General features: G+C 40.9%; 1 protein-coding gene across 2 annotated transcripts in view; it reads right to left on the bottom strand.

Moving 5' to 3' along the window:
- LOC311238075 (uncharacterized protein) overlaps positions 1–18,308 on the bottom strand; it is a 35,063-nt gene extending 16,755 nt beyond the window's left edge. The window contains exons 1-3 of one of the 2 annotated variants that reach the window (XM_084326048.1): positions 17,920–18,308; positions 15,578–15,622; positions 15,292–15,451 (exon numbers count right to left, since the gene is read on the bottom strand). In XM_084326048.1, coding sequence (XP_084182174.1) covers positions 15,292–15,451; positions 15,578–15,597 — 180 coding nt within the window. In that variant the 5' untranslated portion in view covers positions 15,598–15,622; positions 17,920–18,308. The remainder of the gene's footprint in view (positions 1–15,291; positions 15,452–15,577; positions 15,623–17,919) is intronic. The other variant, XM_084326047.1, reaches the window with a different exon arrangement.
- Positions 18,309–18,984: the final 676 nt, after the last annotated feature.

Below are 18,984 nucleotides of genomic sequence, written 5' to 3'. Positions count from 1 at the left end.
AGTGTAACGTTATCACCTACGGCAGCTTAGGCGATCAAAACGCGAACCTAGAACAAACCCAGAGGGGGGGGGGGGGGCTGGCTCTCTTGTTCATTCTCGCCCCCTCTCTCGCTCTCTCTCTACATTCAATGATTTAAAGTAGCCAAACGTTACAGACAGTATAAATACTAACTGGATAGTTGATGATATAAACATTTAATTTCATTATCTGAAATATTCTAAAATCATTAAGTCGGCTATAAGCCATTATAGCTTTGTGTGTGATTATTATTTTCTCACAGTAGGGTGTGTATATATATACATATATATATGTGTGTGTGTGTGTTTGGCTAAAGTGGATAGAAAACACAGTACTGTGTAAAAGTCTTAGGCACCCAAGAGTTTTTATATAAATTGTCTTAGATGTAAATATTTTTTTTATTAGTGTGTCAGTAGACTACTCTTAGTACATTTTCATTAAATTATTTTTTAAAGCATCTTCATGGTTTAATAATGCAAACATATGTTGCAGGGACTTATTATAATCATCATATTGGCGTGACTGTATGCATCAAAGGGTTAAATCAAGCATTTTTAAGTGATTTAGAGGAAATGTAAAAATATCGCGATATATATCGTGTATACATGGCGATATAGCCAAAATATATCGCAATATCATTTTTGGCCATATCGCCCAGCCCTAGCATTAACTAACGTTAAAGGTTTAGCCATAACGTTACCTTGGCTAAAGTTGTGGCTATTCATAATCCAGCAATAATGGCTGCAGACCTGCAAGCAAAGTACAGCAAGTTGGCAAAGGAGTATTCCAACGTAAATCACATTTTCACCAGTAAAGTTACATTCTTTCCATCTCCCGGTAGCTCATGCTAGCTAACCTAGCTCACGTCGTCGTCACTAGTGATCGACCATGTCGCGTACACAATTAATGACATGTTGCGGACAGCCATATCGGTGACAATGTTTAGCTTTTAGTGCCAAATGATAAGAGTCTGAGGCGGAGTCTCAAAAGAGAATGTTGAATATTTATTGTGCAAAAATCACAACAGATCCTCTGTGCTACTTCAACGGAGCCTTCTGGAAGCAAGTGCAGCAACGAATAATGTCTGTGTGGATCATTGGAGTAGGGTATATCTGCAGTGCTGCAGCCCCATACTCATTGTATAGATTTGTATTAGTATCATTAATCAATCACCTGTTGTTGAATAAATACCATTACTTTCTAGTTATTACTAAAAAACAGTATATATAAAACAGTAGCTGTATAAAAAAAAAAAAGGATAATTTATATAATTTTTTTAACATTTTATTTTTATGTATGCACTCGTATCATCATCCTCAAACATATGCCTTGTAGAATTCCACACATAAGAAATAAAGATACTGGGATGAATAAACAAGATAGGAAATAAAATGTAGAAATGCATGCAATACATAAATAAATATGAATCTCCATATATGAAATAGAACATTTAGATAAGGTGCTACTGAGATGTTTGTGAGTTCTTTGTTTTTTTGTGGAAGTAGCCCTTCTTAAAAATGCGTGGAGCCTACAAGGTCTACATTGCCGGACCATGTAGAATCCGGACCTTGTAGACTGACATAATTCTGTGCATAGTTTAGTCTACACAGGCCATATTTCAAATAATCAAAATCTTACTTCATTCATCTTAAACATTCTCGATTTGGGGGATTGGTAGTTCCCATGAAATCTGAAGTTGTTCAAACGACAACAGCGATCCACCTTGAATTAAATCACACAGCCGAGTGAAACCTTGTTGGCTGCGTCACAGTCACGAAAGGGGCTACTTAATTCATTAATCCAATCCACTTTATTTATAGAGCACATTTAAAAACAACAAAGTTTACCAAAGTGCTGTACAAGTCCCACAACATAAGATAAAAAATAAAATAAAACTTTGAATTAAAAATTGAAGCTCGGCCCGAAGCTTCGATTGCCAAAAAAAGCTTCGAAGGTCAGCCCTAGTATGAGGTATTCTTAAGAGGATGACTGACAGCCCTACTGTGTATGAGGTATTCTTTTTTTTTTTTTTATTATTATTGGTCTTTTTCCCCCTCCATTTTCCTCCGATTTTCTCCCATCCCAATGTTAGTCGTATGCCAATTCCCAGTCCCTTCCTGGTCGCTGCGCTTTACCCCCCACAGTCAGATCATTTGGGAGAGTGGAGGCTACCACGTGCTTCCTCCGACACACGTCCAGCCAATCACCGCTTCTTTTCACCTGGCAGCGCGGATTCTCATTGAGAGGGCGTAGCGTGTGGGAGGACCACACTATCCCCCTCACGTCCAATCCGCGCTTAGCAGGCGCCCCGACCGAACTGTAGGAGTCGCTGTTTACAACGACCCGGACCCACCCCGCCAGCTTCTCCCACCCTCTGATACAGCCAATTGTATCAGTGCAGACGGCCAGCCAAGCTGGTGACAACCCCGGAGCTGTGAGCTGGATTCGAACAGGCGAACCAAGCTCACAGCTCCGGGGCTGGTGACGAACGCAATCTCCGCTCGACCACCTAACCGCCCCTTGTATGAGGTATTCTTAAGAGGATGACTGACAGCCCTACTGTGTATGAGATATTCTTAGAGGACGACTGACAGCCCTACTGTGTATGAGATATTCTTAGAGGACGACTAGGCCTGCCACGATAACACATTTTGCTGGGCGATTAATTGCCCCCGAAAATATCGCGATAAGCGATATTATTGCGACCGGTTAGAGAATTTTTTTTGAGAAATTTATTTCCCAAAACTTTTATTTTGAAGCCCACCGCTCCGTCTTTTCCGGTTTTAGACTTTTATTTTGAAGCCCACCGACCGGACCGGAAGTATTGTTGTGATTATCCTAAGCAGAACATATGAGCCGACAACTTGTCTCGTCCGGTTGTTTTTGAGCTAATAACAAATGTTGAGATTGTTGGTGAACAACTAACTTTAGGTAGTTTTAACGTTAGCTACTAACGTTAGATGCAGCTACTACAGGCAATCAACGATGAGGAGGAAGCGTCAAAGCAGTATATAATAGAATAGCTGTGGTGCGTAAGCACTGCAGCACGACTCGAAACTACCGGAGTGTTATAATAAATTAATTCATGTTTAACTTGTCCCCGTGTCCAGTCCTTTGACTAGCCCCACCCGTTCATTGTAAACAATGATGCATGTAATTGTATTAACGTTATTCTGTGTTGTACTTGTAGCTATGCTATACGTTGTATTTCGTTTGTTAGGTATTTAGCTAATGTTGTTAGCATGGAATGAGAATCAAAGCTCTATCTTTCATCTTTATTTAGCAGTCCAGTTTCTCCGGGCAGTAGCGAGTAACTACTTGGGTCTAAAAATAGCTAACGTTACACTACAAATAATGCTACTTGGTTAAAAGGAGCAACACTATTGAGAAATGTAGTTAAGCTGTGGCGTTGCCCCACGGAGCTCCCGTGCTGTACTCTAGTAACGTCAGCGGCCCGCCTCCCAACACGGACAGTGACTGACAAGCGGCGGCACTGGTTCCGCCTCATTAAAACAAACGCGCAAATAGCAATTAATCGCGCCCGTCAAAATCATTGCATTCATTTTAATTATCGCAGCAATTAATCGATTTATTGCTTATCGCGGCAGGCCTAAGGACGACTGACAGCCCTACTGTGTATGAGATATTCTTAGAGGACGACTGACAGCCCTACTGTGTATGAGATATTCTTAGAGGACGACTGACAGCCCTACTGTGTATGAGATATTCTTAGAGGACGACTGACAGCCCTACTGTGTATGAGATATTCTTAGAGGACGACTGACAGCCCTACTGTGTATGAGATATTCTTAGAGGACGACTGACAGCCCTACTGTGTATGAGATATTCTTAGAGGACGACTGACAGCCCTACTGTGTATGAGATATTCTTAGAGGACGACTGACAGCCCTACTGTGTATGAGGTATTCTTAGAGGACGACTGACAGCCCTACTGTGTATGAGATATTCTTAGAGGACGACTGACAGCCCTACTGTGTATGAGATATTCTTAGAGGACCGTCAGCCCTACTGTGTATGAGGTATTCTTAGAGGACGACTGACAGCCCTACTGTGTATGAGATATTCTTAGAGGACGACTGACAGCCCTACTGTGTATGAGATATTCTTAGAGGACGACTGACAGCCCTACTGTGTATGAGATATTCTTAGAGGACGACTGACAGCCCTACCGAGTATGACGCCACAATTCCTTTCTGGGATTACTCAATTATAATCTGATCTCATCTAATCTAATCCCAGGCTGTCTTTAAATACTTCGAAGCTTTGTTCGAGGGGCATGGGATTCGAATATGAAAATAAAAAAAGAATATATCTAAAAAAAGAAAAACAATTTAAAATGTTTGTTGCAAAATCAACTCTGCCTCTCTTTGTTAACTACAACAAGCAATGCTGTTTGTTATTTAAGATGAGGTCGGACTCGGCACTGACAGATGTGTGTTCATTGTGCTGCTTTTATAAAGCCTCAAATGACGGCTTACAATATTTCATGAAAGCAAAGTGTTTCGTTTGTCTAAGATTTAAAAAGGTTTAAACTTTACAGCACTGACAAAGTTGAACAAAGTGCTGTACAAGTCCCACAACATAAAAAAAAATGTACAAAAAATATATATATTATAGGCCTATATATATATTAATCCTTTAAATAAAATGTATCTCGAAGCTTCGAATTAAAATCGAATCTCGGCCCTGAAGCTTAAAAAAAACGAAGGTCTGCCTATATCATGCCAGTTATGATACCTTATGTAAACTTGTAAACTGCTTACCGTTTACTTTTACTCTCACTCATAGTAGATATTCCCATTCAAATTCTGTATTGCCTCTATTTATTGTAATGTATAATATAACAGATAGGGCAACAGACCCTCCATCTGCACCTTCGTTTACACAATTTTTATATTCAGACCTAATTTTATTGTCTAATTATTAGGGATGCACGATATTGCTTTTTTGACACCGATACCGATAACTTTATGCTCCTCAAGCCGATATTTATTGTATTATAAAAAAATGTAATGTATATATTTTTTTTGATCAAACATTTTTTTTTCAACATGAAACAAAACATATCACAATACAATAATAATACATAAAAAGACTTCCCAGGACAATAACTTAACACCAACTTAAATGTGACCTAACCAGACAACAGAAACAAAAGCCAAGACAACAGTTTTGACTGATAAAGTGACCATATTTATTTTTCCAAATGAAAATTCACAATCCGTCAACAGCTTGTGGTGCATCCAACCTAAGACGCTCGAAGCTTTTTGTTCTTTTTTCAAAGCGGAGCCTTGAAAAAGAGGCTTTGAGTGGACACATCACCACCTCACATCACCACCACAACAACGGGTCACCTGCGGCATCACCACCGCCACGGTGTTGGGGGCCCGCGACGACGGCGCGAGCACGCTTGTACCTATTGACAAGTCGTTTGCTAAATTAAAGAAGTTTGACAGAAATGACCCAAGGGCTCAAGCCGCTAGCTTTTAAGCAGTCCTTGGTGGTGCAAATTAACCTGGCTACTACGGAGCAATAAGTGACTGCGTATTCAACCAAGGGTTGCATCACAGCCACGAAAGGGGCTAGCTTTGCTTAGCTCCTCGCGTCGTCGTGGGCTTCCAAGTTAACACAACACACCGTTGTGGTGGTGGTGATGCCGCAGATGACCCGTCGGGCAGGATGTATTGCAAGTTGTTGCCCTTTTCCCTCCTTGTGGAACTTCTGCATTGCATTTATTACAAATAGCAAGCGAACTTTTTCCTCTGAAAATCCGAGTACCGACGCGGCCATCTTTGTTGTTAAAACGTCCGCGCTGCTTCCAGAAACTTGCGTGGCTACGTCACAGCCAAGAAAGGGAGCGCTGGATTTGTGTAAAACGCCCTGTTCCTAAACCACACGCTGTCAGTCGTACCACAGTACTGACACAACGGGAGGAGCCTACAGTCAAAACAAACGCACTTCATTCCAATTCACCCACACCGCATTTTTTTTTACCAAAAAATATATTATATTATCGGAGCTATTAATAACGTTATCGGGTTTATCGGGATGACGTCATAATTGCTGATATCGGCCCGATAATTATCGGCCCGATAATTATCGTGCATCCCTACTAATTATATGTATGTTTTTCTACCATTATCCTGCCCATACCTGTACCTCCCCCCTCCCACTATGACGCCCGCATTTCCCCAAGGGGATCAATAAAGGAATATAATTTTATGTTGAAGGAGGTGGAAAGGGGAGCAGAGGAAGAGGAGCGTAGAAGATCAGCAGGGGACTAGAGAGGAAGGAGGAGGAAGGGGAAATGATGATGATGATGATGATGATTGCAGGGAAGAGGAGGATGAGATCAGGACGGGTCTGGGAAGCAAGCGGTCATTAAAGCCCATGACTGAGGCTTGTTACTGGGTGGGTGGGTGGTCTAGAAGGACTAGCTGGAGAGAGAACCACCTTACGAATAGCCCCATGGCTCTGAAGACTCACACATCACACTACTGTATCTAGTAGGCATTATGAATAGCCGCATGGCTCTGAACACTCACTACTACTGTATCTAGTAGGCATTATGAATAGCCCCATGGCTCTGAACAGTGAACACTCACTACTACTGTATCTAGTAGTAGGCATTATGAATAGCCCCATGCTCTGAACATGGTGATGACTTTGCGTGTTTTAGTATGAATAAAAAATATATATTAAAATCGTATGGGAATCGTTCAAAATTATAATAGATACAAAAGAGATGCTTCTGATACCTTGCTTTTCTGAGTTATGTGCGTCATTATGTGTGCCGTGCGAGCCAATCAGAGGCTTTGTTAAATTCTGGATGATTTTGGATTGTGGTCGAACAGAATAAATGTTACATCTTGGAACAAACATGCGTATTGGCTCACTGGCACTGATGAGATTAACCGGTTAATGTGTGGAAATCCAGACATACAACAACACTGGTAACACAGGCCTCCTCCTCGTCAACTCAGTAGACCAGCTACTCAGCATGTTTAGTAAAGAGAGTTGTGCTCTTAATGTACCAAGAGGAAAACCAGAAGGGATATGTCTCTTAGTAATTTAAAACCCCTTCCAAAGGCATTTTCTGTGATACTAAGGAAGATATTTAACTATGATTTCTTAAGGGAAGCATGGGCCCCACGGCCCCAACTGGGAACCCCCCCGCCTTAATCACAGCTTCATTTTTGTGAGATGGGGGCATTTCCTGTTGCGAGAATTCCAAACAATGCTAAAAATAAACAATCCTCTTGGGCCGTGGCATGTGAAGAACAGGGGTTAAGTCAACAAAAGGCGAGGTTGGGAATTGACCAATCAGAATGCTGTAGTGAACCTATGCACACTGTTGGTTATAAACAAACGCCTGGGAAAGAGACACTAGTTTTGAGTCTACTTGAAACTTTAGATTAGATTCAAATGTATCATAAAGCACAAGTACAGAACAACCAAAAGAGGTTTGGCATCCAACCAGAGTGCAAATGTAGCAGTAAAGTGCAATAGTAATATACAATGTACAGGTGATTATTAAACTAGGTATAAAATATACAAATTAGTACTACCGAGTAATAACAGTGCTAATCAGATGTATGTACAAAGTTATAGTATTAATATGTACAGTGATACAGGTATAACGACACTATGGTAGTAAGTCATACTGGCCAGCAGTGTAACTAGTAAGAGTAGGTAAGGGATATGTATGTAGAGCTATAGTAGATATATGTAAAAAGGATTATATGCAGGCATGTACAGACCAGCGTTTCCGTTAGCCGGTAATTACCGGTATTTGACCGGCAAAATCTGTTGAAGTCCGACATATTTAATCTCTCCGGTCTTAATGTCCGGTGAAAATAATTCCCTCTAAGCACAATTTAATTATTTGAATTGTATTAAAATAGGCTAAAATTAAATAGCCTATGCGATGAACGAAACAATCATTACATTTGTTTCATCGTTGCTTCTAATAATGACAACGACGTTGTCAGCGAGAGCTTAGTGCTGGGTTTGAGAATGCATGTGCAGCTGCAGAGCCGGAGCAGCAGCGGCACAGTGCAGTACTCCAATTCAGCCATTGGCAATTCAGCTGTTGGGTGGGGGGCGCTGCTGAGCGGTCCCCAGATAGAGCCAGAAAAGAGCCAGAAAACAGCTGAATCTGCTGCTCTGCATCGACATACTCTCGCAAATAAGTCATTGGGAGGTGGAGAGAGAGTCGTCACGCAAACCCACAATAATGTTGCCGTCTCTCTCTGCCAAATTTCTCAGTTCTTCGCTTGATATAATTAATACAAATGTCCAATATAACGGAATTCATTAGCTCATAAAAATGTGATTATAACAGACTGCTGTTTATTAATGTCGGGCGACTGCCCACAGACACCTATTTGATTTAAAGTCGGCAGCAGCACGGAGTCTCGGGACTTATTTTATTTGGAATATAATGACTATACGCAAAAGTAGCCTAGTTTTAAGTACAAATATTATAAATCTACATGCCTTGATGATGTCATTCTTTTGTTTTGTTGTCATTCTTTTGCCTATCAATTGTTTTTAAGCTCAATAAACTCTGACCGGAATTTCTCTCATTTGACCAGTAGATTGAAATCTACCGGACACTGAGGCCGGCAACAATTTTTTCTAACAGAAACCCTGGTACAGACAGATGTGGATATATATATATATATATATGGGGTAAGAATAAAAATATATATATAGTACAGCATTATTGTACATCATACAGAGTTATATGCAGCAGGTGTATATATAGAACAATTATATGCAGGTATATTCAGACATATATATATATATATATATATATATATGGTAAATATAAATATATGGTACAGCAGTATTGTACATGTTATCATACAGAGTTATACAACTATAGTATGAGGTAACTTCACTTGGAAGGCTAGAGACTTGCTGAATGTGATCATCTGACTAGGGCTGGGCGATAAAACGATAATTATCACGATATATTTGAATAATCGATAGAGAAAAAAATCGTTTTGTTTTTTTTCTTTTCTTTTTTACCTGCAACAGGGCAGTTTTAAAACCAGAGACAGTGGACATACTTGTGTTTCTTGCCTGCAACTTAAAGTAATGGCTTTGCTTGTCCAAATGACAATACTGACCAAATTGAGATTTATTTTTCTCTTCTCCATTTATTTTGTTTGCTTTCTAATTTAAAATACAGTTTGAAACCGTCTGTACACAGTAGGCTATGTGTGCTAGCAGAGCTAGTCTCCAGTCACAAGTCACGGTGCACATACTGTGCGGTGATTTGTCCACCAAAAAAGCACCAAAAGATAGAAAAGAAACTAGCAGAGCCAGACCTATTCAACTCCCCTGGAGCCACAGCCAGCAGAGAAGCCTGTTTACTTTCACTTTCAAACCAGCTGCAGCCTGAGAACTGGAGTGTGAGGGGCTGTAACACTAAAGATGGCGGCAACGACAAAGAATTTTTTAATACTTATAACAATATCGATAATTAGCGATGGAGTGATATGATATCTTTTTTTTTTTGTATTTTATTTTTTTATTCTTTTTTAAACAAACATATAAACAAACATGACAACACACGATAAGATATACAAGCATTAATTGTCAGGGCACATCCAATGGGATCACCTTTTGGTTAGTTGTTTTATGTTGTGATATGATATCTTTATCGATATCGTGATATCATTTTTGGCCATATCGCCCAGCCCTACATCTGACCATGTTTGGGTTGTGATTGGTGGAGATTGCTTCCAGGTGTTAAAGAGGCAGCAAAACACAAGGCAATGATTACTCAACAGCACGATGATTGTGATCATGTGGGAGCCTGTACAGACTTAGTTCATCCAAACAAGGGCTCGAAATGAAGGGCGTCCCAATGTCGCCGGAGGGGAGGGGGGCAATCATAATTGTGTCTGGGACAATACAAAACGGATTATGGGATGGTCCCGGGGCAAAATATAAAAAAAGCTGAATTGATCATTCTTTGGATTTGGGACGGTTTTTCAGCCTGCGACCAAGTGGTTGTGAATAGATTTAATCACGCCCTGCACCCAATATAATAACAAGTCGAGTCTTGCCTCTTCTAGAAATGTCAAAACAAATCAAATTAAATCCATTAGGCCTAGAAATTAGGGCTGGGCGATATGCACAAAATATCATATTGTCACATTTGTCTGAGTTCTGACGGTAGTTTCCAGTGCAAATTCCAATGTAATTGACCTCTTGTGTCTATGACTTTATATTGGTAATACAATTGCCATGGTCCTATTCAATTCAAAATAGTCTATTTCATGAAACTTTTTATTTTTTATTTTTAATACTGCTGCAAGGAATTTGCATTATAATATTTTTCTCAATTAAATATACAGTTTAATTTATTTAATTAAAAAAAAAATATATATATATAAAATATATATATAAAACCACCAAACCCTGCATGGACTACAATGTATATCATGCCAGTTAGGGTACCTTGTGTATACCGTTTACTTTTATATACATTCAGATAAAAATCCTTTATTGCCATATTTATTATAATGTATAAAATAACCGATAGGGCACACAGACCCTCATCTGCACCTTTGCTTACACTGTATTTTTATATTCAGATCTAATTTTATTGCCTATATCTATGTCTTTCTACTATTACCCTGCACATACCTGTACCTCCGCTCCCCCCTCCCACATTCTGCTATACCTTCATATTGGGTATACCTTCATAATGGGTATGCATTCATATCAGGTATGCATTCATATCGGGTACGCCTTCATATTAATGGATATGCCTTCATATTGGGTATGCCTTCCAGCCTTCTAGCCTATTTGTAGGATAATTGGGCCAAACATGGGGAATCAAAATGCCGCTACAAACCCAGGAGCCCGACAATCGAGATGAAAACATCAACATGTCAGTGATTATTGCCAACACAGACTCGGGACAGAAAGCAACAGTTGTGATTGGAGAATCAAGAAAAAGAGGGCGGGGTGGGGTCCATTTGGATGATACTACGAAGTGGACTACGGTGCTAACAAGACGGAAACAGACGGTTAGTCCTAAACAATAATGTCTTCGGAGACCGAGTAATGTCTTCGCAGACCGAGTACTTGCATGAATGACTAGCGTAGTGCTCGAGAAATTGTTTAGGGAAATACATTTTTAGAAGCGCATGGCAGCAGCAATAACGAGATATTGCAGTCACACACACTACTGATTTTAGTATGTCTCACTCCTAGGGTTGTCTTAAATACTTCGAAGCTTCGTTCGATGGGCATGGGATTCGAATATGAAAATAAATTTTAATATATATATATATATATATATATTTTTTTTTTATATTTTTTTTATTATTGCAAAACAAAAATTATTAAAAGTCAGTACTCAACACATAATGCATAATGAAACTAACAGTCAAGGTGGTTAAAATTACATGCAAGTACAGAAACAAGACAAAAAAAAAGTCTATAACATTTTAACCGTATACAGTGTATATCCAGCGAAATTAACAATTATATAAATGTTTATATAGGACATACCCCTAATACCTATTTTCTAAAACCCTACACACATATGCTCCAGCTCGAACCGCCCCCCTCCCGGACCCCTCCTTGGATAGTACCTCCATTATCCCTCACTCCTAACCAGACACTACCATTATAAGCTAGCTTTTATTCTCTCCACCACTTCTACCCACATTGACATTTTGGATTCGTTGAGACCCAGAATTCTTGCTGTAGATATTTCTTGATATATCACATCGAGATATGTAAGAGACCAAACTTTCCGGCACATTTTTTCCGGTTGAAACCAGCGTGATGCGATCAGTTTTTTAGCTACTGTGATACCCGATAAGACCAATCTCTTTAGCTGTGGATTTACTGCAAACTCAAAAACATCATTTAAAAGCAATACAGAGGGGTGTACTGGTATATTCCAAGATACGAGTTTTGATAATTGATGGGTCACATCTTTCCAGAATGCCTTAACTGGTGGGCAGTCCCAATACATGTGCATAAATGTCCCTTCGTCTCCATTTGTACATTGGGAGCATTTTGAGTCCTGTTTCAGGCCCATTCTGTTCAGTCTTATAGGAGTCTGCCGATCGGCCACCAGATGGCGCTCTCGAACCGTTAGACAGTTGAGTGGAGCTCACCAGTACATCTCAGGGCTCCGGAAAGGAAATATGATTTCGATGACAGATTTTTTAAATATTGACATCAAAGACGAGTTACGGCGTCTTCGGCAGAATGAGCATGGCTAGGAATGACGTCTTAACTCGTCATCGGCGATCATAGTGTTAATATATTAGGAACAGGGAACAAAATAAGTACCCGCCAACCGCCAATGGCGGGCAGATTTAAGGTTTGGCAAGTAACAATGAGATGTCTGCCCGCCACCTGGCGTGTAGTTCATATCGATACTCTTATTTTGAAAATCCTGTGCGGGTCTCATTTCCGCCCCAAGCGCAGCTCCAGTCATAATATCTATGGCTCCGTCAGCTAGCAACGTTCGGTTCATATGATACTGTTATTTTGAAAAAATCCATGGCAACTCCGCGAGTCATATCCGCCCCAGTCCGTGCTTCTGCTCTCATTAAAGCCGAGCAGCGCTACACAGCAGTGCGGCTATTTTGCGATCCGAAATAAGTCTGTGGTGTTTTTTTTTTTCTCACAACGGGTCAAATGCATCTAACACGGTTTGCATCATCGCCATTCCTTTATGCCCACATCGCTCGAAATGAACGTTACGTTAGCGTAAGCTAACAAGCTAATCCTGATCAGAGGCAGAGCCAGAGAACAGCAGACAGTGTGGACTGGGGAAAGAGTGTGTGTGAGCGTGCGTTTGGAAAGACGATGAAGTCAGTCAGGAGTATATTATAGTAAACTGAGGATTACTGAGGATGGACAGATAATGTTGATATTCAAATATAAAAAAGTTTCGAGAGGAGTGGAAGTTTGAAGACAGACTAGACTACAATATGATGCAGGGGTGGTGAGTTGAAACAGTGTGTGTGAATGAATGAATGAAAACTTTATTTAACAGATTGCAGAATGGGTACAATACAGTACGGCTCAATACACACAATTGTTAAGGGGATGCAGACCAGAGAAAGACGTTTGTCTTGTTTACATCAGGGTCCCCCATTGTGTGTGTGTGTCCCCCAACCGACCCCACTTCTATGTTTCAATAAATTATTTGCATTTAAAACTATTAACGCTGACTCATTCCTTCAGTCCACTCAAAATTATGCTAATATTCCTTATGTTGTTTATGATATTAATTGAAAATAGCATATGAGAGTATTATAGTAATAATAACACATGGCGATATACTAAAAAGCTATTTATAGTTTTTGGCTGGTAAAAAATCTGCCTGGCTGGTAGTTTTTAAAATCTACCAGCCAAATGGCTGGTAAGTCAAAAAGTTAAGTTTGTTCCCTGAAGGAAGAGTGCATGATAGTATAAGATAAGACAGTAAGAAGGTTAGTGTTTTTTTCTTCTTTCCATTTCAGATATTGATTGAAGATTTAGGATACTTTCTGTACTTTCATCAATTCCTCCCAGAGCAACGTTCACACAATTAGGTGAGAATTCACAGACGTATTTGATATGTCCCCCAGTAAGAGTAAAAAAATTAAGAAAATAAAGTCTCACCATAGTAAACAGTCATTCTATTAACGGCGTGGCCTGCCATAGCACTGATGTCATAAAGGTCACACAAACTCCAACAGGAATCTGAGCACACAAGTACGTGCACGTCAGCATTGAGCGCCCACTCAATCCACATTCACACAATCCCCCGAACCTCCGAATGTGACCCCAAAGCCAAGACATCACCTATTTGTTATAAACGCAATAACACAGACTCGATGAAACTTTAACCAAACCATAGGGCAGCGCTCGTTCCATTCAGGGTGAAAGTGACTCATCACAAAACCTCCAGAGGAAGGGAAAAAAACAAAACAAGTCCTATTCACGGAAATCTAACAGACCTGTGAACACTTGCCCCTGCTCTCTGTATACAGTCTGTACGCCTGAATCTACACAAGCTTGTGCCAATACAAACACAGGCTAGCGTTCTTCTTGTTAAAGCTGCCCCGGGATCCTTTTGAGAAGGAAGAATTAGCTCTACGATAACTAGTTACAAATGCTTGAATATTGTTTTAAATAAAATTCACCCTTTAAAACAAAGTGAACCAATGTTGCTCTTAGAGGAGGCTTCTTTGTATGGTAAAGGTGGTGGGAGGGTAGGAGCACTACAGACAAACAGATGATTTCTAGTTTAAAACAGTGCTCCAGAGATCTAGTTGTTCCTCTTGTAACAATCTATGTATTCATTCAATACTAAAGCTATACTGAACATATATCCACGACGTATTCAATACTAATGATATGTCATACTTTATTTGGACTTTTCAGTCCAACAACTATCAGGCACAGCTTTAAAATAAAAGATCCAGTCATGTTTATATTTAACACCAGCTGTCGCCTCTTAGTCAATTATCCAATCCGTTTGGTCGATTTGGTCTTAGCCGAACAAGACGCTGTGTTAAGTTGTTTTTATGCCCCTTTTCACACCGAATGAGTCACTTCGTGTAAAGAAAAAAACAGCAAGGATCTCTCGGGTACACACCAAGATGTCCTTTTACACTACCGCAAGCGGACGACACAATTCTACAGATTAGGCGATTACATCGATTTACAACCACTCTGACTAATCCATTAGTCAACAAATCCTATTACTACTATAAGCTTCGGTCGAGGACAGCCCTATAGTTTCCGTCGGTCAGAGACGATTATAGAGACGTGTGGTGGAAAATACAAAAGACGAACGGCCACCGCTGCACCCATTCCTGACAGGCAGCGAGCGAGCGTGATTGCGAAAATTATTAAAATGTATTCGTTTCAATCAGACTATCCTGACCTGCTGCGAGCAACAGCGAACTGAGTGGCGATGTCGTTCCCCCCTCAAATATTCGCTCGCTGTGTCTCTAGTTGAGCAATTACGCGGCCGAGTCCCGCCCCTAAACACTTTTTATTGGTCGAGAATCGCAGGCTGCTTTGCCCCTGTGCTTCCAGGTAAACACACACACACAGGCACACTCGGACAAGCGCCGCGTCATATCAGGACAGTGTCGCGCGCGATTTCGTCTCCAGTTCGCTCGCTCGCTGCCTGTCAGGAACCAGTGTTAGAGGTTCCATCTCACCTTGTTGACTATAGCAGTGTGTGTGTGCATGTCTACACTTACATTCTGCCTCTCACACACTTGGTGGAGGTAGGCCCTCCCACCGACGATGACTATTTGGGCATTGCGCGGGTTGCTCAGGTAGGCTGCCAGCTGCCTCTGCCTGGAGCGGTACCAGCACACATAGAAGAATATCTTGATGATGATGAAGATGATGACCACTCTGTTGGGAGGGGGAGGGCAGAGAGAAACGAAGAGGGTGTTACAGACGGCAGTTCTACAGTAGTCCTTTTGTCTGGTTTAGATACGTTTTGTTTGTTGTTGTTCAAATTAAAGAAACAATACTTACATGTACCAGTACAACTCCATGTCCTCTGTAAGATGACAATCACTGCTGGGCGCAGAGACAAAGAGTTATATTATAGGCAGAGACTCATGAAGAAACATAAAGGTCTACCATAGTGTCTTTATACCTGTATCACTGTTATAAAAATAGGAAAACAATGTCCAGGCACGCACTCCAGGTTTTTCCAAATTTATTGGCAGCCTGTAATCATGACGTTTCGGTGTGAACACACCTTCTTTAGAATGGCTTGCATGCAAGAAGGCGTGTTCACACCGAAACGTCATGATTAGAGGCTGCCAATAAATTTGGAAAAACCTGGAGTGTGTGCCTGGACATTGTTTCCCTATTTTTATATATGATATCAGAGGTTACAGCACCCAGTGTCAAGTCTAGTGAGGTGAGCGCGTTCTACTACTTTTTTCATTTTTTTTACCTGTATCACTGTACATATTAATACTACAACTCTGTACATACATGCGATTGATTGATTGAAAACTTTATTAACAGATTGCAGAATGGGTACAATACAGTACAGCTCAATACATACAATTGTTAAGGGGATGCAGACCAGAGAAAGACTTTCGTCTTGTTTACATCAGGGTCCCCCATTTTCAATTCATCAGGACATATGTACATGACATACAGATAGACAGTACTGCTACATCTATACATTTATGACATACCAGATTTGCAAATACAGTACCGTTTGTGATACAAAAAGAGTCCAGAAAAGGGAGTATATACATTTGACGTAAAAACTGTACATTGGAGGAGGTTGGGTGGGGTTGGGTGGGTAGGAGGGGTTGGGGGGGAAAACACTGTACAACTGTACAAGCAAAACTGTACATTGGAATATTGACAACCATACTAGGTAATTTACTGTACATTGGATGGGGTTGGGGGGGGACACTGTACAAACAAGCACCTCCCTCTTGCAGAGACCAGTCGCCCCCGCATAGTTCCGAGCTGAGGGTTTTTTCAACCTGTAACTTGTTCTTGTCAGAGACCAGCAGGGCTGAGTCGTCCGCAAACAGGAACAAGTTGCAGTCACAAGCTGACGACATGTAATTTGCATAAATTAGGAACAGTAGCAGTCCTAGTATGCTTCCTTGTGGAACACCACAGCTCACTGTGAGTGGGGGGGGGGGGGGTAGGGTACCGTTTACCTCCACCATCTGTTCCCTCCCCTCAAGGTAGGATTGCATCCAGCTCACTGATAGACTATCAAAAAAAACCAATTGCTTTTAGCTTGTCCATTAGAATGGAGTGATTGACAGTGTCGAAGGCCTTTTGTAGGTCCAGCATGACGAAGGCCTTTTGTAGGTCCAGCATGACCATGCCACAGTATTTGCCCGCGTCCACCTCTTGTTTGATGTGGTCGTTCAAATAGAGAAGGCATGAGTCAGTGGAGTGGGATGTTCTGAAGCCAGATTGGAATTCGTAGATTAGATTTTTTTCCGCTAGGTACTTTTCGACCTGTTCGTAGACAATTTTTTCCATGACTTTCGAGATGGAGGTGAGAATAGAAACAGGGCGGTAGTTGCCTGGGTCTAATTTGCTGCCCTTTTTGTGCAGGGGGGTCACCCTCACATATTTGAAGTCCTTGGGGACGTGTCCCTGTTTTATGGAGAGGTTTATTATGTGTGTGATGACTGGCGGCTGCTGAGTCTCTGAGGAATTTGGAGGGGATGTTGTCATGGCCAGTGGCCTTGTTAGGTTGGAGGGCGCTCAGTTTTTTTGAGTACCTCGTCTGTTGTTACCATTTCCAGCTTGAAGTCGTCCTTGCGGACCCCTAGGTTCTTGTAGTGCTACTATGTGTTCTACCCCATAATGCCCTGAGTGGGAGGGTAGTTTGTTTACCAGTGTTGTGGCTATGTTTGTGAAGAAAATGTTTAAGTAATTGGCTACATCCAGCTTGTCTACTATACTCCGTAGTACTCATTTATATATTCTAATCTATACCCAGTTTAATCACCTATACATTGTATATTGCTATTGCACTTTAATGTTACATGTGCACTCTGGTTGGATGCCAAACTTTTCATTGTACTGTATACTTACAATAGATTGTAATCTAATCCAATAACCTTGACACGAAAAACTAAAAAGCCTAGCAATGAAATGATTAGTTGGCAACTACTTCCTCATTTGAGATAGCATTACCCTAAGCACCCCTAACAAACCCAAGTACATGTTGGCTATCAACTGAAATCATGTCACCTTAATAAAGGCAACACCCACTGAGCTGACTGCTGTAGTGTAACAAGCAACACACCACTACATATAAACATAGCTAACGTTAACGATTGACCTCATTAAAGAGGGAAATGGAATAGTTGGCTTACCTTGGCAACAAGCCGAGCACGTCCGCCGGGTTAGCTTACCATGTGAGACATTATTATTACCCCTTTCCTTTCAGACCCTGGTAGAACTACAGTGGAATCAGAACTAAATAAGAACTAGTCTTCAGCTGTTGCTAGTAGCCAGAGAGAGAGAGAGAGAGCTGAGGCTAGCCAGCTTAGCTTAGGCCACAACAACAACAACACCCTCACCGTGGTGGAGGCCAAAGAGCGAGCTGGAAAATACATCCAATTTACGAATAGCAATTCGATACCGATAGACTATCGTACAAAAGTGAATCACCTGGCGACAGGCTGCAAGTAAGTAGCGTTGTGGTGCTCGGTTCGTTAATATTTTGGCCAACTAGCCCAGCATGCTGCCAAATAAAGTAGTGTGTCCCAGTCCCACAGAAGTGGAGCCTCTCTCTCTCTCCACTTCACGCCCACCGTGACGTCACGCTGAGAGGGGCGGGGCTCGAGATCAACATACTGTATTTACTTTTACCCATTAGATAGAATAGAACACAATAATCCCCTGGGACATTTCGGAATATTATTTTTCCATCTACATGATCTAGAGACCGCACATTTATCTAACTATGTTAGTATTGACACCGTGTCCCCTGGCCTGAATACGGCAGAAGGCCACCCAAGACACGGCAATGTTTAATTAAAGTCGAATAATAATAATAATCACTAATTACGTTTGTGAGTTATACACGAATACTACAACTATAAACAAAATACTGAGAAAATTCATATTAATAAACTAGAGCTTCTTGGGCGCCGCGCAAATCAACTGAACTTGCTGACACAATAGTATTTGTCTCCATCTAGTGAGCAACATACTATATTGCAATCTCTCATACACAAATGGCAGAAATGATGCATCCTGTGTTTTCACAAGGAAACTATAAAAGGAAGGGTCATTACGTCACCGACTCGCCGTGTAGCACGTGGACGCAGATTCAGATTTATTGTTGCATCTTCTTCATATTCACATGCGAAAAACTACAGCATAGCAATACAATACACAATACAATAAAAAACAGTGTCGAGTGTGATTGATAT

Source organism: Notolepis coatsorum (assembly GCF_963971535.1).
Source record: "Notolepis coatsorum genome assembly, chromosome: 12".
NCBI classification, from domain to species: domain Eukaryota; kingdom Metazoa; phylum Chordata; class Actinopteri; order Aulopiformes; family Paralepididae; genus Notolepis; species Notolepis coatsorum.
The sequence above is the reverse complement of the archived record's forward strand: the minus strand, read 5'-3'. Positions and strand labels throughout refer to the sequence as shown.